This window comes from Parambassis ranga, chromosome 19 (genome assembly GCF_900634625.1).
Source record: "Parambassis ranga chromosome 19, fParRan2.1, whole genome shotgun sequence".
Classification (NCBI taxonomy): Eukaryota; Metazoa; Chordata; class Actinopteri; family Ambassidae; genus Parambassis; species Parambassis ranga.
Window position 1 is genome coordinate 762,002 of NC_041039.1, and position 26,373 is coordinate 788,374.

Genomic DNA, 26,373 nt, shown 5'->3' on the forward strand with positions numbered 1-26,373 from the left:
GTCAGCTGAGATACACCAAGGAATACACGAAAATGTAATTGCATATGTATGATAAAGATTAGTTGGCAGACAGAGTGAGGGAAGTTGAGAATCAAATGTCCGTCAGAAACAAATAAATAAATGCCAATTAAAGTTTTCTTTCAAGATGGAGAAGAATAGCCTATATTTTGGGGGCATAACTCAAAAATATAATAAATAAGTTTGTTTTATTCATAAACAGAGAGTAGAAGAAGCAAAACTTATAGCAATATATCTGAGTTATCACTCACAATGAACAAATTAAAGAATTTACGTCATTTGAAAATGTTCAAAGTCATCTCAAAGTAGGAATATTACGCTATTGCTCACTACCTTCCGTATACTGGTGGGCGTTTCAACGAGCTATGGGAGTACGTTCTGTGAGTTATGTTTGATTTAAAATGCAAAGCTTACGCACGGGCGGGGTTGATGCTTTAACTTACTAAAAAACTTTAATCATTTAACAAAAGAAATACAATTAAACACATTATCATTTTCTTCTGTTCCTGTGGGAGTTTTACTGTTTATATACATTCCGTCACCTAAAATAAACTCCGTTCTTCTCGACAACATAGTCTGGTGATAAAAGGACTCCAGGAAGACACACGCTCTACAGCCAATAAAACTTCAGGTTTCTGTAAAGCGGTGGCTTTACAACCAATAGCATTGCGATGGTAGTTTGAGTGACAAGTGACAAGCGTTGCAGCTGTAGTGGGGGAAGGGGTCGGTGAAGTTGACGGAACCGCCATCTTGAAAAGTGTTCTCTGATGGTATACCTTTTCGCGCCTGTCAGAATCAGTTTTGAAAGCTTTATTTTTCTTACTGGATTTTTTGCTTTAGCTCTGCGTTAGATTTGTTAAGGTCTTGGCTAATGGCAAGATAAGCTACATGTTGGAAACTTGCCGTTTACCGTTGGCTGTCGGTAAGTATACATGTTAGCTCATGCACTTGGTGCTGAAGAGGCGATTAGCCAGCAGTCTTCGGATAGCCGGCTAACGCTCGCTGGCTAGCAAGAAGCACACTTGGCCATCTTAACACTAGGCTATCTGGGACTCTTGGTGGACATCTAGCTAAGACGGGGTTACGTTGAATTGGCGTGTCAGTATTATTTGGTAGTCTGAAGACATGATGTGATTTTATTCTCCAACCTCAGCTCCATACCTCAAATGATATTCGTTAAATATAAGTAGTGAGTAACGTCAATTCAGCTTGGATTCTGTGTGACCAGGTAGCTAACAGTGACCACGACGTTAGCCAGTTTGTTTGAGCCGGTGTGTTTCTGTTGCGTTAGTAAGTCTGTTTGGGGCCTGTATGTAAATGGACTGACGGTACTGCTAACGTTAGTCTAATAAGTCTACCTTATGTAAACCAGGTATTAGCTTTACATTTCATTTCAAGTTATTACCTTCTTGCAGATTTAACCGACGTTTAACAGGAATCGAAGCAAGCTTTAGTTGTAGCAAATATTGTGATTACAGAATTGTCGACTGTATGCATAATACGAAAAGTGAACAGTGGCTAGCTGAAAAATGATCATGGTGTATCTGGACATAAAACGATGTCTTCAACTGACCCTGTATAGCCAAAACTGAAATTGAAAGTAGTGTACGTGTAATGTTAGCTTGATATGTGGTAGCAAGTACAACGCTCTTGTCGTCTTAGTGAATTTTATAGGGCTCCTATCACTGCATAGGTTGACAGCGTGTACTGTCTAGATTGATTTTTATAAGACGCGTGACTGTACGTGGTGTGCTTGGTTATACAGATTTACTACGTCTTTACGTCTGTTTGAATTTTGTTTTCCTGTAGGTCTGTTGATTTCCCACTTTGTTTTATTGGCTTTGCTGTTTCGTGTTTGTTTTACTGCATTTGGGGGCAAATTAAGTTCACACCACAACAAGGATACAATTTACATCTCTTTGCATTGGGGTACTTTGCCTGAAATGGACAGTTATCGGTTAAATTACATAAGTCAAAACAAAACACATTCCTAATGCACCTAAACGTTTAAAGTAATTTTAGGCTTGTGAATAAGTATTCAGTGGAAATCATGTTACACAACAGAAAAATGTCAGTTTAAAACAGAAAATGAAGGTTTGTCACATTAAATCTGCATGCATGATGTTAATGTTTTGACAAATCTTCAGCTCAGACAGGTAAGCACAGACACATTTTATCAGTTGCAATTATATCATGTTTGACCCTGCATTTCTCAGAACTATATCAAGCTTTCACCATTTATACTAAATAGCAGATTTGGTATAACGTTATTTGTCAGTATTTGTTTCTACCATCTAGGTTTTTATTCCAGAGATTTCTCTGTTATTTCCTGCAAGTGTATGATCTTGAAATACATTTGTTTACAGCAGGTGGTGTGTGTTTATTAGTATTAGCAAGTAAGGAAAGAAGGAAATGCGCAACTGATGTGTATAAGCATATAGAGTCGTTCTAATTGACACCCTATGTGTGTGTGCAGCAACAATGATAAGTATTTTGCAGAGTGCAGAAGAGGTACATTAGGTATACATTAATTCCTCTACAGGTAAGACTGTTCTAGACATGTGCATCAGTATCGATAATTGCCCAAAAGGGGTTGAACAATATCAGCAGAAATCATGCATCTGTAAATGCAGTAAATCATTCCTTTTTCAAATGTATCTCCTTAAGGTTTTGTGTCTCTGCCACACAGGTCTCTGCTGTTGAACTTCTGTATGTGTACTCTTTGTCAGTCTGTCCATCACTGCTGTCTGTCTGTCCATTTGGCTACCTTGGAATGGGCCACAACTTCCAAAGACTAGAAGAAGACACCTCTTTTTAACCTGAGCTCTGCTGTGTGGACTCCAAGCATATTCATAGGTAGGTAGTAGTATGAGCTGTTTACGTGGTCATCCAGAGTAATCAATCTAATTTTTGTTTTTTTTCCCCTCTCTTTTCGGTGACTGTATTATATGATAGAATTATCCACTCAACAAGATTTTACTTCGTATTGCATCATAATACTCAGTATTCTTTTTTTGTTTTATTTTTTTCACTTTTAGTATGTTTAGGTTGTGTTATTGCATCTGAAGTAAGATATCTTAAGTACTTCATCCAGCACATATTTAGGCTGCAGGTTTTGAACATTGCCATTTTTGGGACATATAGGTGGTCATGCAAAGTAAGTGGCTAGATGCTTCTTAGAAGCACCAGGCATGCAGAATATGTGATTTGCAGTTATTTCTCTGGTGTCCTGCACTCAGATAATGTAAAGCTGAACAAATTTCAAATCACAGAAGTGCACCTTTTAAATTGATATTATCCTATTTTGCCCCAGAGACTAAACACATTTTGTCTTTCATGTACTGTTTTAATGGCCTTAAACTATATTAAGTCCTTGTGGCTGACAAACTGTATTGAGCAAAACCTTTGCCTTTTAAGAATGGTGGCTGAATTTGAAGAGCTGTTGTTCAGGGAAATCAACTGGACAAAGGGAAAGAATAGGGAAGAAGAGGGAAAGAAGTGTGTGTCTTAAACTTAATAATCCAGTTGACATTCTGTTGTTATACATGTGTATGTGCATAGCTGTATGCAGCTGACCATGAGATGTAGCTGAGTATGATTTACATTGTTAAAATTGTGCGTATTGTATTATAATACTGTATCAATTGTTTTTTTTCTTACTTTTTAGGAGCCAAAATGTTTTGGAAATTTGACCTCCACACCACATCCCACATTGACACACTGCTAGAGAAGGACGATGTGACACTTAATGAGGTTATGGATGAGGATGACGTCCTGCAGGAGTGCAAGGCTCAGAACCACAAATTGGTCGACTTCCTGCTGAGACCGCAGTGCATCGAGGATCTGGTGACCTTCATTACACAGGAACCCAGTACCGATGTTGAAGAGAAGGTTAAATACAAGTATGTGCTCAATTAAAACAACTGAGTAGACACATAGTTTCAACTTGTTTGTTACTATCGTATCGTATCATATTATCAGTATAAAAAAATTTAAAAAAATCTTGAACAGTTCATTTTTGCTTTTTGCAGGTACCCCAACATATCATGTGAGCTGCTTACATCAGATGTGAGCCAGATCAATGACAGATTGGGAGAAGATGAAAAACTGCTGATGAAACTTTATGGTTTCCTGCAGAATGAGCCACCTCTGAACCCGCTCTTAGCTAGCTTCTTCTCCAAAGTCCTGTCTATTCTTATCGGGCGCAAGCCTGAACAGGTAATTCCATACACTTGCCTTAGAGAATCTCATATATGAGGATGCAGGGTATCTTAAATGATTTTGATACCCTGATGAGCTGCTAAGATTGATTGTTAATGAATTTAGTGTGTCTATTTCTCAGTCTTACAGATCGTTTTTCATTCAATAACTTGAAGCAGGCAACCCTCCAACAGATTCATCAATTTTGATTAAAACTGATGAAGCTGCTTGGAGGAAAATATGTTGCTTGTAGTATAGGTTAGGCTACTTGAAGGCAATGAGGTTTTTCATCTTTACTAATTTTAATGTATGCATTAATTCTGTGTTTGCTTCTGTGTTAGATTGTGGACTTTCTGCGGAAACAGGATGACTTTGTAGATTTGATGATCAAACACATTGGGACATCTGCCATCATGGACCTTTTGCTCAGAATGCTCACCTGCATTGAACCACAGCAGCTAAGACAAGATGTTCTCATTGTAAGTGGCAGATCATCACTTTCTTAATTTTGCTAAAAACAACTTCCTTCCATCCTAACCTTTGTGTCGGCTCATTAATCATTTGTTGAGGGCTAGATTGCTTTAGAATCTGACATCTAAAACTTTTTGAAGCAGTTTGAAAATCATAGTTTCTAGCAGGGTTAGTTGGATTAAATTGATAATGTGAAGAATGAACTGGTAAGTCCCAAGTATTTGGACTGCAAAAGACAGGAGTTTTATCATTTTGTAAAGCTACTGAAAATAGATTTTAGATCCAAGTCGGACAAGTCTTATACTGTATATTTTATTATTATTTATTTATTATTTTAAATGTAATACTCCCTTGGTGATTTTTTTTTATTTTTTGTTTTGATCCTAACATTGCTGTTTTCTTACTTGTAGTGGCTGAATGAGGAGAAGGTCATTCAGAGACTGGTAGATATGGTTCAGTCCTCTCAAGATGAAGATGTGAGTTTCACACACTATCCTGTTTCATCCATTGGTCACCAGGATACTAAACTCTTACATATACTGTGGATAAGCCAGGGAATGTATATCCTCGTGGTTAACTGCTTTTAAAAGATAGTGAAAATATTATATTTTGAATATAGTACCCTTGTCCTTTTACTGGAGAGATGGGGAAGTCAGTAGTTGAGACTTTATCAGATATTTTGATATGCATGTTTATTCAAAAATATTTAATTGTCTAATAAGACAACAATTTATTTTAGTATTTATTTAAAAAAAAAAAAAAAAAAAGTAGTTCAATCTCAAACTTTTGGATACAGAGACACTCCAATGCCTCCCAGTCACTGTGTGAAATAATCAGACTGAGCAGAGACCAGATGTTCCAGGTACAGGGCTGCTCGGAGACTGACCCACTTCTGGCCACACTTGAAAAGTATGTGTGTTTTGTTTTTTTGAAGTTGGTTTTTTAAATTACAAAGAAAAAAAAAGTCTAATGAATCTCACATAGATCTGGCAGATCAGTCATCAAGCATTTACCATTTGAGTTTTATTGTGTTCATTTAACAGTGGCTGAAGCCAGCATTGTCTTTACATTTGTCTGTTCCTGTTCTGTTTAGGCGGGAGACTGTGGAGCAGCTTCTGTCTAATATCTTTGACAGGGAGAAAAATGACTCTGCAATTGTCAGTGTTATCCAGATCCTACTGACCTTGTTTGAGACAAGGAGACCAGCGTAAGTATCCCCTTAGACAGTAAAAGTTAAAATACTTGAGAGCAATCATACCAATTGCAAACACAGCACCTAAACGTAATACATTTATTGCCATTATTATTCCCATGAATTAAAGTTTTCCACTACTACGACAGATTTCCATCAACTCAGCTCAGGGGCTTTGGATTGAGTTGTGGCAAAAATGTATTTGTTTGAACGTGGAAGCCTAGAGCAGGTGTTCCCAAACTTTTCAAACCGCCATCCACAAACTAACGGTGCCCCCCCAAGACCCTAGACCTCCCGCAGTCAGCTGAGAAATGCTACACAGTTGCTCACAGGCAAAAGGCCTGTATTAGAAACCTGCAGTGGGCTGGTCCAGGGATTCTAAGGCCTACGTCCTGGCACATCAGGTGCAGTTTGCTGTATTTATTGCGATAATCAGGAGATGACATTAAAAAATTGTTTTCTATTGTCTTCGTCTTAGCTCTTATATTGTAATTCTTATTAAAAAAATCTAAAACCTATAGATCGTATAAATCTAATAACTCAGGGCCTTTGTTCAGCTGGTTACAAAACAAAACAAATGATCTATTAATCAAAGTCAAAGTCAGCTTTATTGTCAAATCTGCTATATGTGCTGGACATACAGAGAATCGAAATTGCGTTAGTCTTCACTCCGCAACATATAACATATAACTAAAAACTAAAGATAAATATAAAGTGTAAAAAAGTGTACCTACAATGAGGCACACACAAAATACAAGGCACAAAAAGAAGGCACAATGCCGTGAGAGTGCAAAGGATGTATAGTGCAAGACAGTGCAGTTGGCATAATGTAAACAGTCCAGGAATGGTTTAAGTTATAGCAGCTTATATGAGACTGGTATGACATGACTTAAGGTACAAGAGAATACACAGGGTAAAGTGGCTGGTGCAAAGAATTCCTTTTGGTAAAGTGGCTGGTAAAAAGAGTTCCTATCTTGGGGGTGGGGGGTGTCAGGGTCGGGGTTCTTTTGTAGAGGGAAGGGGAGAAAGTTGGGCACAGCAAGGAGAGAGTTTAGCTTCCTGACAGCCTGGTGGATGAAGCTGTCCCTCAGTCTGCTGGTCCTGGCCCGGAGGCTGCGCAGTCTCTTTCCTGATGGCAGCAAACTAAAGACGCGGTGTGAAGGGTGGGTGGGGTCTCCTGTGATGTGGAGGGCCTTCCGGGTGAGACGGCTGTCATAGAGGAGGGAGGGGAGAGGGGCCCCGATGATCCTCTCAGCTGCTCTCACTATGCGATGAAGCGTCCTGCAGGTGGCAGCACAGGATGAAGGGAGGGGCTCTGGATCTTCTGAGCTTGCGGAGGAAGTAGAGGCTGTGCCTTCTTGGTCAGTGATGCAGTGTTGTTAGTCCAGGAGAGGTCCTCAGTGATGTGCACACCCAGGAACTTGGTGCTGCTCACCTGCTCCACAGCAGCACCGTTGATGGTCAGAGGGGTGTGCTGACTGTGTGCTCTCCTGTAGTCCACAACCATCTCCTTTGTCTTCTCCACATTTCAGGGAGAGGTTGTGGTCTCTGCACCACTCGGCCAGAAGGTGCACCTCATTTCTGTAGTTAGTTTCATCTCCACCGGAGATGAGACCCACCACAGTTGTGTCATCCGCAAACTTCACAAAGATGTTGGTGTTGTGTGTTGGCGTGCAGTCATGGGTCAGGAGAGTGAAGAGGACGGGGCTCAGCACACATCCTTGGGGAGCCCCGGTGTTCATTGTGATGGTGCTGGATGTGTTTCTGCCGACCCGCAATGTCTGAGGTCTCCCGGTGAGGAAATCCAGCAGCCAGTTGCACAGCAAGGAGTTCAGCCCCAGCTGGTCCAGTTTGTTGATGAGCTGCTGTGGGATGATGGTGTTGGTGGTGCTGAGCTGAAGTCTATGAACAGCATTCAAACGTATGAGTCTTTATTTTCCAGGTGGGTGAGAGCTGTGTGGAGTGCTGTGGAAACAGCATCACTGGTTGACCGGTTGGGCCGATATGCGAACTGGAATGGGTCCAGGGAGGGAGGGAGGGCCGTCTTGATGTGTTTCATGACTAGCCGTTCAAAGCACTTCATGATGATGGGTGTGAGTGCTACTGGACGGTAGTCATTGAAGCAGGCGGGGGGTGGACTTCTTTGGCACAGGGATGATCGTGGTGGCTTTGAAGCAGGTGGGGACAACAGCCTGGCTCAGTGAGATGTTGAAGATGTCTGTAAACACCTCAGCGAGCTCCTCAGCACAGTCTCTGAGCACACGGCCAGGTATGTTGTCAGGACCAGGAGCTTTGCGTGTGTTGATCTGGCTGAGAGCTGAGAGACAGGGAAAATACCTGGTCAGTGGGAGAGGATGTGATCTTTTGTGCAGGAGTGCTGTTGAGTGCTTCAAAGCATCCAAAGAAGTCATTCAGCTGGTTCAGCAGAGAGCTGTCGCTGTCACAGGTCTGTGGCGGGGGCTTGTAGTCTGTGATGGTCTGTATCCCCCGCCACAGGCTCCGGGTGTCCCTGCTGTCGCTGAAGTGGTGGGCAACCCTCCTGGAGTACTGCCTCTTCGCCTTCCTGACAGTCCTGGTTTCAGTTACATCATCAATACATTTGGTGATGTATGCAGTGACAGTCTCTGAGTACTCCTGGAGGTCAGTGCAGTTGTTGTGAGTTGCAGCCTGCTTAAACACATCCCAGTCTGTTTTGCTGAAACAGTCCTGTAAAGCTCCTGTGGCTCCCTCCGGCCACACTCGAGGCAACTTTCACCAGTGGTCTGTAAGCTGGCATTAGCATAACAGTGATGTGATCAGAAGCTCCGAGGTGGGGGAGGGGGAGGGCTTTAAGCGCCTCTCTGGGTGGTGTAAACAATGTCCAGTGTGTTGTTACCACGAGTTAGAAAGTCTATTTGTGAAGTTTTGGAAACACAGTGTTGGGGTCTGCATGGTTAAAATCACCTGCAACCATGCTCATTCAATGCGTCGCTCCTGTTGTCGTTGCTGGAGCTCGGTGGGATGTACTCAGCTACAAGCAGTATAGCTGTAAACTCCCGTGGCAGGTAAAACGGCCGGCACTTTATAATCATAAGCTCCACAAGTGGCGAGCAGTGTTTGGAGACCACAGCAGCGTCCCGACACCAAGAGTCATTGATGTGAACACAGAGCCCGCCGCCGCGGGTCTTACTTCCTTCAACCAAGGCTCTGTCCGCTCTGAAACACGTTAGGCGGGTCGAGCTGAATGGCAGAGTCCGGGATGCTGTCATTCAGCCATGTTTCCGTGAACACAAACACACAACACTCCCTTATAGTCCTCTGTGTAGCGCGAAGTAGCCGAATATAGTCCATTTTATTGTCCAAAGAGCGTACTTTGGCCAGTACGATGCTAGGGATGGCCGGCTTATGTGGGTTAGCCACTAGCCTGGTCCGTATCCCTCCGCGCTTGCCCCTCTTCTGCTTCCTTTCACACCATCTGTGGCGCTTCCACTGCGGGCAAGATGGTGTTGAACTCAGTTCTGTGTAGGTCTCCAGCCTGTATATAACACAGGTATAGAAACAACAAAGAAAACAACCATATTATCATTTTAGTAATACAAGAGTGGTGAATACTTCAGTAAAACAAACACCAACAAAGAAACTCAACTACAAAGTGAACACAGCATGCAGGAGCAGGATAAAGGCATAAACATAAAACATGCAAAACAAGCATAAATGTGCATCTCTGTGTGCGTCATGCACTGCTGACTCCTGTACTGCTGCGTGCAAAACAGCTCAACTAATGTGATGGATGGGCACTCTGCATGGAGCAAAGCAGTTCCATTCTAGAGACGGTCACTCAGAGTTCGTCCTCGCGATTTGTATTTACTCTTTATGTCAGAGCCAAAAAAGTATTTTCACATAAATACATAGAACCAAATGTCCATCACACCAGACACCAAACACCAGAAATTCTTCAAATGCCCAAACAAGTCGCTAGATTTGTTGCTAGTTGCTTTTGACAAAAAAGTTGGTAAGACAGTTTGTAAAGTCACCAGATTTAGTGAGAAAGTGGGCAACAAGTGGGTGCTGTAAACTGATGTGTTAATTGATGCTGTCGCTCATCTGTTGAAATTACCTCAGGGGGCTAAATATTTTAAATGATAGTAGGCCTAAAACATTTGTTATTAACATAGTTTGTTTTGAAATAAACTGCATATATCAGTAAGATATAGCTTTTTAGCTATAGCTATTTATTATAAAAGGTTTTACATGTTTTAATTTTGATTTTGTAAGGATTTCTGGAAATCATCCTGACCCCTAATTTGGGAACCCCTGGCCATGACCCATTCAGTTAGATTTATTTTTCTCTGCTTTAATCCCTGTATTCCTACTACATTAAGTTATGTATATTTTAGGGAAAAAGACAGCTTTTCATTAGATCCAGGTTTCCTACGCAGTATGGAAAAGTATGGAATTTAATTTTTGGGTTTTCCAGGTCTGGAAAGGTATGGAAAAATATCGGCATTTCCAGACTTTCGCAGCTACATTATAAAATGCAGCTAGCAACTTTCAGAAATGTACACTGATGGAGTTCGTTAAGTTTTGCCAAGGAAATGTGCTGCAATGCCTGCGGAGGGAGAGAAACGCAGTGTTCTGTGTTCTGAAACTGTTAATTGTGACGTAAAGCAGCGAGTTGAGAGGAGCTAGTGGAGATGAACATGCCAGCGGACTTTTGTGTCGTGTGTGTGTCCATGTCTGCGCGTATTGAGGCGAACTCCGCTGTGCGAGATACAGAGACCAGAGAAGTGTAAACCCAGAGACCGTAGAGACAGGGGTTCGCAAACACTGCTCTAGGTGACATTAAATTGATGTTAGATACAACTTAACAAATAAAAGTTGGGAGGAAGCTATTGTTTACTTAAAGTTACAGTAGATGGTATTATTTGGCTGATGATAAGTTGTTTGCCATATCTGCAGTGGACATAAGGAGATTCCAGAATCAGAAACTAAGCTTTACCTCTGTAGGTAAAATATGTGTTTAACAACCTAGTAAAATCCACCAAAATGCAAAATGGCATTTAATAAATGAAAAATTTCATTTTTTATACTTTTGAGTCCATGCAAGTAATCACTGTTCTGACAGGAAGATAAGTAGGCCTACCTGGACACCCAGCTAGGTTAACTAGTTTGCCAGTTCAGTCGATAGCGTTCTAACAAATCAACTGGTTCACCCTCAGTAGAGCAGAGAAAGTTGCCCTGCTGGCATGTAAAAATCAGCGTTACATAGAGTTCCATTTACCACCAAGTTCCATACAGTTATAAATATAATATAAATATTCTAGTATATTTTAGTGATATGCCACAATATATGCACGTGTCTCCAAAATCTGAGAATTTGAGTATGGGGAAAAAGTCTGGATTTTTAAATTTGAAAATGTGTAGGAACCCTGTAGATCAGATTTTGTATGTTGCAGGTTTGAAGGTCATATGGAGTGCCCTCCTGGGATGTCCCACCCTTCATTCTCAGTCAATCACAGCATTCTGGAAGCTGTGAGACCACGACTAAAAGATTTTCACCAGCTGCTACTCGAACCCCCAAAGGTAAAGCCCTAGCGACTGTTTTTTCTTGCAAGGAAACTGTAGGTGCAAATAAAGATTGAGAGTTGCAGGTACTGTATAGGCTGACCAGCTTTGTTTTTATCTCTTTTTAATCCCTCTGTCATCAGAAGAATGTGATGAAGACAACATGGGGGGTGCTGGACCCGCCAGTGGGTAACACCAGGCTCAATGTTGTCAGACTAGTTGCTAGTCTGTTGCAGAGCAACACACACAGCATTAACACAGAACTCATAAACCTCAACACACTGGGAGTCATACTAGTAAGTACTGTTTGTATTTCTCTCTATTTGTATTGCAGATGTGTTTTGCTCTTTTACTATACATGCCAAATACATTTCTATCTAATAAGGAAATGTAGAGATGTTTTTGGGTTGATAGAAAAAGTTGAAAAGGAAAGAATATCAATTGCAGATCACTTTGCGTGTGGTATGTGGTCGAAATGTGACAATTCCACACAAAACGGGTTACTATGACTTCTGTGTTGCGCTTGTTCGCCAGCTCTTGCAGCTTGTTCTCAACACATCATCTGGGCAGAACTTTTTTTCGTTCGGGTCCGAGAACTATTGTGTGATTGGTCAGTTTTTTAGAGTGGGCATGGCCAATGTGTGGAAGCTTCTCCACTAGCGCCAGGTCAAACAATACTGTCTGCCAGACCTATTGTTCAATCTATTATAATGCTACGAGCACCTACGCGCCCTCCTCCCTGAACATTACCAGCTCGTTATCAATTAGTTTATAGTTTATTCAAATCCTGTGTGCGTGCGTGCGTCTCTCTGTGTGTGCTTCAGTGGGGGGGGCCGTATAAAGAATTCTGTACGTGTTTCTCATGAGGTATGAAATGTCCGGGCTGAAATGAACTTTATTCTTGTTCTTGCCAACTCGGGGACAACAACAAATTTCTCCGTTCTCGTGGATTATGGAACAAGGTTAGGATGGGCTCTTGTATTTTGGACTGCCATATACAGCACTGTATGTTCCACTTCCTACTCCAGTAGGTGGCTCTGTAACTCTTAATATAGATAACTGTAAGAGGGTACAGTTGCTGAATTAAATTTCCACGCTGTTCATCTCTAATAACATTCGTAGAGAAGATTGAAACAAGGCGTCTGGACTTGTAGAGTTTTCTTGAAGACGTTTCACTGCTCATCCAAGCAGCTTCATCAGTTCTAACTGTTTGGTGGGGAAACATGGTTTATATGTGGTTACAGACCCCAGTGGGTGGGTCTGGGTAAACTCTGTCTGTCTGAAAGGTTCTTTACCCATTTGTCCTGGGTGTCCTGCTGTGGTGGTGAGTGGTCTTCCCTCCTCCATGTGTAAAGGTTAGCTGCATTTTTAACAGAGAAAACAGTTTTCAATTTATGTATGATGACCTGGATGACTGAGAATCTTCATCAACATCTCTAATAACATTATTACTAATCACTGAAATGTTAAAGTGAAAGGTCAGGACATCTGTCTGTGAAGTGAATCTTGTAGATCATTCTGTTGAATAAAGACTTAGATGTGGTCACAGAAAGGAACATCTAGGACAACCTATTCACCCTATGTATTATGTTTACATTGTTTTTTGTTTTATTCTACAGGATATGTATTTCAAATACATCTGGAACAACTTCCTCCACATTCAGGTGGAAATCTGCACAGCTATGATTCTGGCTATGCCACCTGCTCCCACAGACTTTCAGCCAGACACTGAACAGGAACATGCAAGAGAAAGCATCCTTATCAAACATGTAAGAGACTGAAACAGCAGTATATAACAAATTAGCAATTATTATTTACGTCAGTCCCAGCTCTTGACATAATGTACATATTGCCTTGGCACACTCACAAGTCACATAAACGAGTGAAAGCCTATAAATAATATAGCATAATATAAGCACTTGTGTTAATATTAAAGACACCACATCACTGCACATTACAATATGGGTTCACTGTGTTTATCTTCTTCTCCCCACCAGCTGTTTCAAAAGTGCCGGTTTATTCAGAGAATCTTAGATGCCTGGAGCTCCAATGAGAAAGAACAGTAAGTATGCTTGTTAAAGGGTCAAAATAGTGTAATGCTTGGCTTTAGTTTTAAAGATAGTTTTAAAAATAATCTGTTTCTGCTTGGTTTAGGGCAGAAGGTGGTCGGCGGCGAGGATACATGGGTCACCTCACCCGAATAGCAAACTCTATAGTACATAACTGTGACAAAGGCCCTAATGGACTACAGATACAACAGCTCCTCTCTGGTATGAAGATGCTTGTTTCATCTTGCCCTTATGTTCTTCCAATGAACTTTTCTTTTGTTCTCTTGGTAGTTCACTTTATAATTTCATGTGTAAACGTAACACATAAGCTAAATAAGGATACCATATTTGAAGTTAGACTATATATGAACTTGTGTGTTGATACAGAGCTTCCTGCAGAGGATAGAGAGAAATGGGAAGCATTTATTGCTGGACAGTTGGCTGACACAAACAAAAGAAACACTGTTGACTTGGTGAGTTAACATTTATTTCATGTCTATCATACTAAGTTGGCATACACTGATGCTTTAAAGTTTTACACAAGTAAAAATAGACAACTTCCCTTGCCAGGAGTGGTCAGCCAACAAGGGTCACTCCAAAAGCATGTAAATCATAAGATGTGAGATCATAAAGGAATCATGGCAAATGCTAATATGTTTGACCCAAAGTCAGGGGGACATTAGACAACCATGGTGTGTCCAGCAGAGTTGCTGGTAAAAAAATCGCTGCTCTCTAAAGCACAAGCTGCCTATCTACTGTTTCCTTAAGATGGTGTGGGCAGCCATAGGGCTACTGAGAAAATGTTTTGTGGACGGATGATACCAGAATAGAATTATTTGGTTTAAACAAGAAGCCTTATGTTCGGAGAAAGAATGACACTGCATTCCAGTATATAAACCTATCCGTCGGTGAAACGTTATGGCCCTAATGTGGTTTGTGCTCGCTTTGGTGCATCAGAGCCATCTTGCCATCATTGGAAAAATAATTTCTGAATTATGCCAGTGAATCCTGTAAATAACTAACAATAAAGTACAATATTTGTTTGATTTGGTGCTTATTGTTTACTTTCACATGTGAAAATCAGCTGATGTTCAGAATCATATTTATATAGTGGTATAGGAACTATTTACAAATTTGTAAGCACCAAGATATCCTGCTGCAGGTCTTGATATTTTCCAAAAATGAATGTCTCTTTAGGTGAATACACACCACATCCACTCTTCCAGTGATGATGAGGTGGACTTTAAAGACAGTGGCTTTCACCAGGACTCCTCTCTTCAACAAGTAAGACCTAAACACACAAAGCAGATATGTAGTCACAGTAACCTAGTTCACATAGTTATTTTATTATTCATTTGCCTCCCTACATATCTCAGACTAAGGCCCTGTGTATATAAAAACAACACTTTTTGGCATTTCATCCAAATGCAAATGTGCTTTTCCAGAACTGATATATTGAAAAATTTCTGTCAGGTTGAAAATTTTCAGAAGGTCCATTTGCAGTGTAGACAAGCCAGTTTTTGATGACATGAGTGTGTGTGCACTTAGTTCCATTGTCTTTATAGGTGTATGGCTACCGAACCAGACAGAAATGATTAGGATTAAGATTAACTTTACTAATCTTTAATACTTTTTGATACTTTACACTTTAAGTGTAGAAACGGAATGTGTCTATTTTACATACTTTAGTAACAATTGTTTCAAACACGTAAAGATACAGTCATCACTAAAGCATCTGACATGCATGAGAGAGCCAACAATAAATGACTGACTGCCTTTGAACAGAACAGTGAATCAAATCTTCTTGTAGTCATGTATATAAGCAAAGTAAGACTGGAAATATTTATTAGCTCAACCCTGCAAAAAGGGTTTTTACTTTTTTAATTGATTTAATGAATCTGTGACCACTAATGTTAAATTAATATATCCATACACCCTGTGGTCCTCTGAAATACCAAATGTTTGCACATTTTTGGTGTTGTTTTTCTATTCTAATTTTGGAGCATTTTATTGTGTTATTATATAGCTGTTCATAAGATGTAGAACCTGCACACAGACATTTTGAAAAACAAAAGTATTTCATCTGAAATGGTACTTGTAACTGTAGGTCCTGCAGAGTAACATTGTCTTTACCTACTACCTTGTTTTGCTCTTGATTAATTTACTGAACTAATGATGGTTAAGAAACTTTGGTTACTTTATCATACATTGACTGTTTGAAAATGAAATCATTTTTAGCATTTAACAATAAATGCATGTTTATGCATTTCAATCTGCTCAGCTTGTTCAGCTGTTCAGCATATTGTGCTTTTGTTTTGACAAGACAATATACACATGAATTTGCTATTTTCTGTATTGCAAGTAATGACAAGCTTTGTGTAGAGCCAAGACTATATCATTACCGTTGGTCCTGGGTTTTGCCAGGCCTTTTCTGATTATCAGATGCAACAAATGACGTCCAATTTTATTGAGCAGTTCGGCTTCAATGATGAAGAGTTTGCTGATCAGGACGATGTGGTGGAGTGAGTACTCATCCTGCATGACTTGACTTGCTGTTAAAATATTATTGTGTAATATTCACGGGACAGATCACAAGACACATCACAATAGTGGGTAGGTTTATTCATTTAAAAAGAACATTTTTGTACAAGAATTTCTAAATTTCTAGCACATTTGGCTCATGAGCATGTCAGAAGACCATTATTTTGTGTTTATGCCTATTCCCAGACTAAATTTATTAAAATGATGAAAGAGATGAATCCATATTCATCTCTTGTGTTGTGTCTACTGTCTCTCTTTAGCTTCTTTGGGGTGAGTTATTTTTGGGCTGTATTATCTTTTGCAATGGTTGTGGGTTTGATAATAGCTGGTTGGCACTCACTGGATTTAAACTGTCTCTCACATGCAGTAGACACCCAATATAGAAAGGACCCATTTTTATGAATGAATGGTGTTCAAGAGGAAGGTCTAAGAGAATGTTTGGTCCCAAAAACAAAAACCAGCAAATGCACTACAATCATAGACTCTAAAACACTTGGACCAACCTTCTGTTATGTCAGTCAGAGCTTTGAAGAGCTGTTTTGAGTCTCTGTGTTAGGCTTTTATCGCCCCCATGATGGCTGTCTCTGGGTCTGCCTAAACTCCTGTTTAATACACATACAGAAAAGAGGTTGAGGTAGGCAGGAAGCTTGAAGCCTGAATCAGCACCCCCACCCCTCAACGTAGGCACACCATAACATTTTAAGTCTCAATACTGAGAGATTATAGTTATATTATAGTCCTCTGAGGTAATTAGATGCTAAATGTGAGATGAATTGTCATGAGCTGGCCTAGTAATTTTCTACTGCATGAATTATGCACATAAATAGCAAAAGTGTATGTTAAGTACTGTCTTTTATGTAAGAAATTTTAGTTGTCCACTGTATATTTGTACCTAAAGTTTTGTGTTTAAGGACCTGTCTTTGTGTTGTCATATATGGATGCCTAATGACCCTAACTAAACTAAACTCTGTTCTCTGTTTAACATTGCAGTATTCCCTTTGATAGAATATCAGACATCAGTTTTTCACTGAATACAAATGAGAGTGTAAGTACCTTATTACATTATTAGATTATTTATCTTGAATTCACATCTAATTTTTAATGCAATTGCGTATGTCATACAATGCTTAAAACATTAAGGGAGCACTTGTCACATCACAGTGTAACACCAAAGTTACGGTAGTTAAACCTAGGGCTGGGCAATTAACCGAAAATATATGGAAACTGACATTTATCCCCAGTAACCAATGCAAACGCCCATCCCTAGTTAAACCTCAAGGATATTTGTTGTGGAAGCACAGTTAAATGTAAATCAGTTTCACCTGCTTTTATGCAAAAGCCAGTCAGATTTCATTAAACAACACTGTATTTTCGCGACCATAAGGCATTATAAGGCGCAGTCTCAGTTATGGGGTCTATTTCTGTACTCAACACATACATAAGGTGCACCATATTATAAGACGCATGCTACGCTAAAGCGTACAGGGAGAAAAAAAAAAAGAGTTACGGAAGCAAGTCAAACTTTATTACAACAATTTACAATAAACGGTAAAGAACTGTGCGGGTTCAAACATGCCAGCTTCCCTCTCATCACTGTCAGAGTCACTGTCATTGCCAGCTGGCTGTTCAGAAATTATGCTGGCTTTTGCAAAAGCTTGGACAACAGTCAATATAGATACATTAGTCCACGCATCCACAATCCATTCACATATGGTGGCGTAACTTGCCCGGCGCTGCCTCCCAGTAAAGCTGTGCTCGCCGTCTGCCAGCCATCGCTCCCATGCCGCACGCAACTTTTACTTTGAATGCCCCGTTTACGCTGATGTCCAGCGGTTGGAGTTCTTTTGTTAACCCTCCCAGGATTACGGCAAGCTCTGAATTCATCTGCTTCATCTGGCTTTTTTACACCGTGAGACTGGCGCGCATGGAGTCGCGGATCAGCAGGGATGGTGATGTGTGGAAAAAACCATCCGGTCTCTTTAAACCTCCCTGAGCCACTCTCTCATTTTCTCCTCGTCCATCCAGCCCTTTTGATTCACGATGACTCCTGCTGGAAACTTTTCTTTAGGCAGCTTCTTCCTCTTAAAAATGACCATAGGCGAAAGTTTCTGTCCATTACCATGGCAACCAAGAACAAAAGTAAAAGCCGACTTCTCATGCCCCGTGGTGCGTATCAATACCGTGCTGGTCCCAAACGAACATGTGTACGTATTATGTCCCTGTGTCAGGTACTCAACCCATACATAAGGCGCACCGGATTATTAGGCCCACTGCCAATTTTTGAGAAAATTTTAGGCTTTTAGGTGTGCCTTATAGTCGTGAAAATATGGTAAAAGGCTGCCCTATAGCAAAAATAAAAAATTTAACAAACATCTTTGAAATGTAATGACACAAGCAATCAGGAGAAAGTAGGTGTTATAAAAGATCTTTGGAGCACCGTGAGGACAGACTAACTATCTTAAACATTTTTTGAAAGGCACACAATTGACCTGCACGCCTTTGACCACGGAGCTGGTCTGATCTCCCCCTTAGCCATGCTTGTTTGTGTCTGTGCCAGTAAAGTGTCCAGTTAACAGTGCACTACACAATACAAGTTTCACCTTTTTGTTTCCTCTATTTTTCGTTTTGTCACATTTAGATTAGCAATAATAGACCACCACTAATAGAGAAGATAACCAAAGGCTGTTACATAGCTATTACCTTTGTGTAAGGAGGAGGAGCACAGAGCCTTATAAAATTACCTTGAACAGGCAAACTGTCAGAAACAGACCCCATTGTGGCACAGGGCCCCACATTCTCTAGTTGGAACTGTTCACACAATCTAGGACCATGCAGTTCAGGGGCATCAAAGAGATCCAGCATAATAGGTTTGGTGGGACCACAGACCTCTATGTCATAGCCAACGGTACTCTGCTTATTAAGTACAGGGATGAAACTCTTTGAGCAACTGTCAGTCTTTACATTGGTGCAGTGGGTCTGTTGTTCCTGCTTGTTGCATGCCTAGATACCCCCGCCTGGCCCTCGTATTCCTCTGGATGTTATGTATTTCATCTGACTCCACCCAGTAATGCCACAGACTGTCCAGGAGCATACTGTTGCCCTGAGCCAGGCCTTTGAGGAGATCCCCTAGGACACCATCTGCCGAAGCACACCCAGACATTGTTGCAAGTGTGCATATATACACACACACACTGGGACAATACACGTTTTGAGTGTTGGTAGTTGCCTTGATTTTCGTTGTGATTGTTGTCGCTATTTTGTGTTTATAAAAGATCTAATGTATGATGTAAGTGTTCCCTTTTCTTAATTTGTATTTTATTGTAGTTAACCTTTTCTCCACACACGGGGGTAGGTGGGTCGTTTTGCTTTGCCTATCAGAAAAGCAAAACTATTCCAAAATCTGTATTTGAAAACAAAATCTTGAACCTGTAAAAGAGCTGGCACAAATATTACCGCTTATAACACTGAAACTGTTCTCCTGTGAAACTGGAAATTTCCATGTTAATGTATGCTTTACACCTGTGTGTACTTTTAGCAGAAATGTTTGTTTGGATGTGCATGTGCTGTAGGTATAAATGTTGTTTGTAAGTATAATGCTTTGTATGTTTTTCCAGGCAAACATAGCTTTGTTTGAGGCACGCTGTAAGGAGAAAATTCAGCAGTTTGAAGATGCTGGCTCAGATGAGGAGGACATCTGGGATGAAAAAGATGTTACCTTTGCACCAGAGGCCCAGAGACGTCCAAGGTCAGCAACATTAAACTTTTTTATAATTCATATAGAAAGTGGTCCTCTGTAATTTCTCACACTCCTATGGATGTACCTGTGCGCGCAGCTGCACACAGGTACAAGGCCTATATTAGAGATCTGCAGCAGGTTGTTTGCTGTAAGATAAAAAATAGTCTTTTAATTAGGGTTAACATGCAGAGTCACACCCAGTAATCACAGCATTTTGCCGCTTGCTACAAACGAGTTAGAGAGCAAATTAAGAGTAATTTTCACCCTGATTTAATGTTTTTATTTAGTTTTTATTCAACTTACAAGACTTTCTCCTAAATACAAGGTGAGTGGTTTTGAGAATGCAAATATCTTCCTACATTATGCCATGCATGCCACTTCACTATATTTCACAGTAATAGCTTTAACATTATATTTTGACTGCTGATGTTTACAACAGAACTTACTCCCACATTGGTAGACTGATAGAGTTAAATATTGTCCTGCTTTTGTTTACTTTATCAGCACATATACAAACCAGCCCTACACTTTTTAGTCCCTACCTTAACAACAGAATTTGGTGTAGCCTTATATTTATTGAACTACCCAGTGTAAAGACAGGATCCACTCTGTACATCTCAGGAGTTCAGGCAGCACAGACAGTGAGGAGAGCACTGACTCGGAGGAGGAGGACGCAAAAAGAGATCCATTTGAAACTTCTAACCCCAGCACTGATGACAGAATGGAGGTTGACACAGGTCTGTGTACCCAGTCAAAAACATAAAATCTTTTCCCCTTTTGAACACCACACTGTGACATTTTAGTGCAAAATACCTTTTTCTTGACAAATATTTATATTAACAGGGCCAGTGTGGACAGCCAACTTTGATGACATCCCAATGGACACGGGTATGTCTACAGCTCTGGCCCCCAGCCCAAACAATGCTATGTCCTCTCCTTTGTCCTCTTCATCCTCTTCCACTGAAGGCGTCCCAGAGGCAGCATGGAGGACCTCTCCTGCTGCTACCTCCAACCCTGAAACAGGCTGGGCTGATTTCTCTAGCTTTAGCCCGGTCAGGTAGGTTTTCCTGACAGTCTAGTTCAGTTTTTATGCCTTCATTGTGGGGACTGAGAAATGTCTGTTCGTGGAACACTAATAATTTAGCAAGTTTAAGAATTTACACTCCCAAAATGGCCTAATAACACTGAGGTCAGGATACTGTTGATTGGTCCAGAACCCTAACTTGTTTCTGCTAGTGCTAACTAGACCTCATTTTATCATTGTTATCAAGTGATGAATTCTGATCACATGCTGCATTTCAATGTTTACTATGTCGTTGTCTTTATATCTAAATGTCTGAAGAATTAAAAATTTCTCTTCTAGCACCAAAGACCCCTTGAGGTGCAACTCTCCCATTGCCATGGAAACCAGCATAGAAACAATGGACCCTCTGGGGGTCAATGCCCCCATACAACCTGAAGGTGAGATGTGTACAAATGCATGTTTGTGTTGACAGGCAATGTAATCTTAGGTGGCACACACCATTGTCCTTTGATTTTGCTGCTTCAGTAGGTAAGTCTAAATAATAAAATAGTAAAGTTACATTACACTTAGCACCAGCATATCTCCTATCAGGGTAGCTGTGAGTTGAAACAATTTTAATGGCTTGATACGACCTGAAACTTACTGTCACTCTTCTGCATACCTATCAGACTGTGATGGTTGGTTGGGCACTGGTGTGGCTTCTCCCTCCACCACCTCTCCCAAGGATTCTGGGCGATCTAAAGCAGAGGACATGACCTGCTCTGAGCAGCGCAGCATCACGGAGACAGTCATCAATGGTTCCATGAAAGAAACTGTCAGTCTAACAGTTGATGCCAAGACTGAGACTGCTGTTTTTAAGAGGTTCGCCAATCACATCAACACAACACAAGACTACATACCTTTAGCACTACAAGATAAAAAAAAAACGCATCATTAGTAGCAGTTTTAGTGCAAAATTTGGTCTAAAATCAAAGAAGGACCACAACAATGCTTTCTTAAGCTGGATCCATACTCCACGAGAACAGAGAACTCCCTCCCCCCTGCCGACGTACGCCCACAAAATGACGTCATTTTTCTCTCGGACCGCCCGTTGTGCTGCGCTCTCGGACACATGGCCCGGGAAGAACTTTTTCTCTCAAGGCTGTGCGTCAACCATGCTGTGATTGGTCGGAATTTACTGTGGGTGTGATGAATGTGGAGAAGCGCAAGAGCTTCTTCAGGTGCAGAACACAGACAGAAGGAGGAAGTACAACGATGATGGACAGTTTAGACGAGCAAACAGCTCCTGGAAGGAGAAACACGGTGCACAGAGGAGAGTGTCTGTCCAAAAGGTGGCGATAATTAATCCCAATATTGATCACAGCGTTACAGCGGCTTGATGCACATTAAACACCGGGAGACAGGATGTATTATTGCAGACAGTCATCCACACATTCACAGAATTAAACTCACACAGACCAGAGGTCTGCTACAGTCAGCTACACTGATCTTCTATCTATTGTCATGCTGTGCGCCCTCTTCCCTGAACATTATCAGCTCGTTAGGCCAGGTAACCACGACTGTGCTCGCAATTTGCAATACAATCGCTTTGTCAACCTTTTGTGTGTGACGTGTGCTGCGTAGGAGGGCCTTATGCATACACTTCTCGCAGAGTATGGTACCTCTGTGCCGAAACAAACTTTTTTTTTACTCTTACCACCTGTGGAGCGAGTTCTTTGTTCTCGTGGAGTATGGAACAGCCTTTAGGGTGTTTTCACACTTGGTCCCTTTAAACAAACAAAAACTCTAAACAAACAAATACCTGGTGTGAACAGAAAGAGGACTGAGGCCCCAACAAATCTGAACTTGACCAGAAAGAGAACCCAGTCCTCTTTGCAATAAACTCAGTGTGAACACAAAAAGAACTGAGAGCTTTTTCTGTTGGTCCACTTGAAAAGGATTGTTTGGTTCTTTTAAATGGACCAGGTGTGGAAAACACAGATTACTTACAAGTCTCATCAGTGTCCCCAGACTGTAAGGTATTCCTGTAGTGTTAAAATTGCCATAAAGTTAGCAATAGGCCCTGGTCTATTAACCAGATAAGCTACAGTGGTGCTCAAAAGTTTGTGAACTCTGAATTTTCTGTATGTGCATAAATACATAAAACATCAAAATGTTTACCCATCACTTCATTCATCTTTTTGGAGTGTTCTTTGTTGGTTGAACACTCCTGGAGAGGAAAATAATAGACCTGAACTTTTAAAATGTGAAACTTCTAAACTTCTTAAGAATTCAAAAACTTTCAAGCACCACTGTACTTCGAAACATTTGCTAGCGCTAACCCCAAAAATTGGGTAAATAGGCTGATTCCATTTTCAAATATTTGTTTCTTTTTCCACTGTCTAAAACAGATGGTAACCATATCTCATGTCAGTCAGTTTTGCAAGCACACCCCAGATAAGTGGAATATTACGAAATGGTGGAAAAGAGTGTTATATTGCAGGATGTTTATCAAAAGTGTTTTGGAAAGTGAAACATTAGACCTTTACCTCTGCCAATCGTTTACTTCTAACTTGCATAATAACTGAGCCATTTGAGGATCATTTAACATTGGGTTTCAGCAGTAGCTCCATATTGAACATAGCCCATATGTCCAGCTTATGTCCTTTCGTCCCCTTGTTGATGCTACATTGTATTGTCTGTGTGTCTGAGTAAATAACAACAGTCTAATGAACTGAGCGACACTTACAATCTGAGCTTCCCCTCTCTCTCTTGCTGTGCGTTGTGGGTGTGGTCTTCAGAGTGTTGAAATCTTATCGGTATGTACAGCCAATCAGAGATCAGCTTGCAGCCGTAATGTAGTCTTGTTGTCGCGTCAACCACCAACTTTTCTTTTTCTCAATTTTGATCTTTTCTTTGGTTTCAACTCTTTGTTTATTTCATTATCTCCATGTTGCATGTATTTCTATCAAAGGTGTTGTCAAAGTGCAGTTTTAGTGTATTTAGATTTTCTCAGGTTTATTCAGAAGGTTTTTATCTTAACAGTGTAAGTCAACAGAACCAAATTGTGATTTAAAATCGAATCAAATTAGCCCTTGTTCGAAGCCAGTTTTCTTCAGTTTTCAGTTTTCTCTGTTGGGAAGTATTTTACATTTTGGTCTGACAAGTGTGTCAGTAAAGCTTCTCTGTGGTCAAGGTTGTCTTTTAATTCAAGAGTTTAATGGTGCAACTGGACTGGAGGTTTTACTACTCCTCCAAGCAGCTTTATCAAACATGTACATATGTGGTTAAGGATCTCAATGAGTAGATCTGTGAGACTCACATGGCTATAGCTATTAATGTTAAAAACTTACCTGAGTTTGTCGTTCTGTCTGTCCTTACTCTGGTCTAGCTAATGAGTCTTGGACTGTTAAACTGTGTTGGTGAAACTGTTTGATGCCCCATTGTTTTCATGGTTCCATGAATCAAACTGTTTCATTGCTGTAGTTCACAGCGAGCTACCCATGGAGCTCAGCCACATTTTGTTTCCCCTATTTTAAAATGGTGAGACCTGATGAAGCTGCTTGGAGGAGCAGCAAAATGTCTGCTTCAAGTTCTTGAATGAATGGGGACAAGAAATGTGTCTTCAAAGACACTTTGGTATGACCTATTATTTAATATGAATATGAACATACACTGCACTTTTTAGGTCCCTGCACATAATCCCGTTTCACATCTTTTAACTTGGTCTAGATGAAACACTACTTAATGCAACTATAAACATAATCAATAAGCAGAAAGTTTTTTTGTTTTGTTTTCAGAAGTAATTTTACACAAGCACAAAAATAAAGTGTACATAGGATGCATGCAAACATGCATTTCAAACCCATTTTCAAAAAGAGATAAGGAACTGTGTAAAATATAAATAAAAAAACAAATTTAATTAAAGCTGCAAGCAGCAATGACGGGCCCTTGCACTCCTTGCAGTCCACGGGACTCAGCCACCGCCTCCCCTATCGCCCCACGACCTCTTTCCCACCTGTACCGGCACAAGCAGTGGTCTGGAGGGCAGAAGAGTATAGCAAAACACACATGTACAAAAGACAGGTCCTCCAGGTGGCGCAGTGACTGTAGCATATCAGCATGTCAATCTGTGCAGTGTCCGATGTCCAGCATGACTGTAAAGTTTCATCCACGTAGGATGAAGTATGAGGAAGATACAACATTAAAAACATGTATTTCCTGTGCGTTGGCAAAGGGTCAACTTTGTGGCAGTGCCACAGCCAGACCGTATGATGAAGTGCTGCGTTTTTGATAACTTTTGGTCCCTAATGCCTGAAGCTTTAGTTCTTCTACGTCTTTATTTTTATTATATTTTCTTCCGTACACTTTTTGGCTCAGCGTATTTTTTCAATTTTTTTCAGCTATTTATAGTTTTTAAAATATTAAGTGTTTTATAAGTCCAATTTTCAGGTGGATTGGACAAACTCCCTAGGAGGAGTTCACAAAAGTGCGGGGAGTGAAAAATGCAAAATGGCGCAGGTTTGTCAAAATGGCGGACTTGCTGTTCATTTTAGAGGATACCTCCAAGAGACTTTTTTTCTCGTCTACAGATGATACATATGTGTACCAATTTTCATGTCTGTAGGTCAAACAGGGACTTGGATATCATTCTAGGGGGCGCGGCTGAGCCATTTGGCCATGCCCACATACGACGTTAATGTGATATGAAAAGGTGCACAGGGGTTGATGTCATGATAGAGTAAGAGGCAGGTAGGATCAATAAATCAAGAAACACAGCAGCTTTCTCTGTGGTGGCGAAGGGTCACCTTTGTGGCGTTGCCCCGCCCACACGGTGTAACATCAAGCTGCGTTTTTGATAACTTTTGCTCAGCCAAGTCTTCAGAACCATGTGACAAAATCTCAGGTCTATCAGAGTATGTCCGTAGGAGGAGTTCGTTCAAATACGAGGTGTGGAACATGGATCATGAATCAGCCAGAACAGAATGCATACTGCCAGTAGGTGGCGCTATGAGACTTTCTGGTCATTAGCATATCAATCTATTTAGAATGACAGGCTCAGCATGCCTGATTTTTTTTTCATCCACATAGGATCAAGTATGTGGGAGATACAGCCACAAACACATCCATTTCCTGTGCATTGGCGAAGGGTCAACTTCATGGTGGCGCCATAGCCAGACCGTATGATGAAGTGCTGCATTTTTGATAACTTTTGGTCCCTAACCCCTTAAGGGTGAGTGCACCAATTTTCAGCCATATCAAGCAATTCCCCTAGGAGGAGTTTGCAAAAGTGCGGGGTGAGCAAATTGGGACAAGGCGTGGTTTTTTTCAAAATGGCGAACTTCCTGTACGTCGTGGAATTTTCGTCCAAGAGGCTTTTTTTTTGTTGTCACGAGGCGATACATCAGTGTACCGAGTTTCAGGTGTGTAGCAGTTGCGCTGAATATTTTCACACTGTAGGGGGCGCTGCAGAGCCATGCAGCCACACCCGCCAATGGCGACAGTGTCAAGTAGCGATTTTCGTCAGGGGACAATTTTGTGCCAAATTTGGTGAGTTTTTGAGCACGTTCAGAGGGTCAAACTCGCGATACCGGAGCCGGACCAAGAATAACAAATAACG

General features: G+C 40.8%; 1 protein-coding gene across 5 annotated transcripts in view; it reads left to right on the top strand.

Moving 5' to 3' along the window:
- Positions 1-718: 718 nt before the first annotated feature.
- Positions 719-26,373, top strand: part of ppp6r3 (protein phosphatase 6, regulatory subunit 3) — a 33,463-nt gene continuing 7,808 nt past the window's right edge. The window contains exons 1-22 of one of the 5 annotated variants that reach the window (XM_028432192.1): positions 719-940; positions 2,708-2,874; positions 3,686-3,920; positions 4,050-4,236; positions 4,560-4,697; positions 5,100-5,165; positions 5,486-5,598; positions 5,783-5,896; positions 11,317-11,443; positions 11,569-11,721; positions 13,045-13,194; positions 13,423-13,487; positions 13,580-13,695; positions 13,861-13,946; positions 14,671-14,757; positions 15,898-15,995; positions 17,005-17,059; positions 19,629-19,759; positions 20,372-20,487; positions 20,594-20,807; positions 21,114-21,211; positions 21,443-21,635. In XM_028432192.1, the coding sequence (XP_028287993.1) occupies positions 3,694-3,920; positions 4,050-4,236; positions 4,560-4,697; positions 5,100-5,165; positions 5,486-5,598; positions 5,783-5,896; positions 11,317-11,443; positions 11,569-11,721; positions 13,045-13,194; positions 13,423-13,487; positions 13,580-13,695; positions 13,861-13,946; positions 14,671-14,757; positions 15,898-15,995; positions 17,005-17,059; positions 19,629-19,759; positions 20,372-20,487; positions 20,594-20,807; positions 21,114-21,211; positions 21,443-21,635 (2,534 nt within the window). In that variant the 5' untranslated portion in view covers positions 719-940; positions 2,708-2,874; positions 3,686-3,693. Of the gene's footprint in view, positions 941-2,707; positions 2,875-3,685; positions 3,921-4,049; positions 4,237-4,559; positions 4,698-5,099; positions 5,166-5,485; positions 5,599-5,782; positions 5,897-11,316; positions 11,444-11,568; positions 11,722-13,044; positions 13,195-13,422; positions 13,488-13,579; positions 13,696-13,860; positions 13,947-14,670; positions 14,758-15,897; positions 15,996-17,004; positions 17,060-19,628; positions 19,760-20,371; positions 20,488-20,593; positions 20,808-21,113; positions 21,212-21,442; positions 21,636-26,373 lie in introns of those variants that run through there. The other 4 variants (XM_028432195.1, XM_028432194.1, XM_028432193.1 and 1 more) reach the window with 4 other exon arrangements.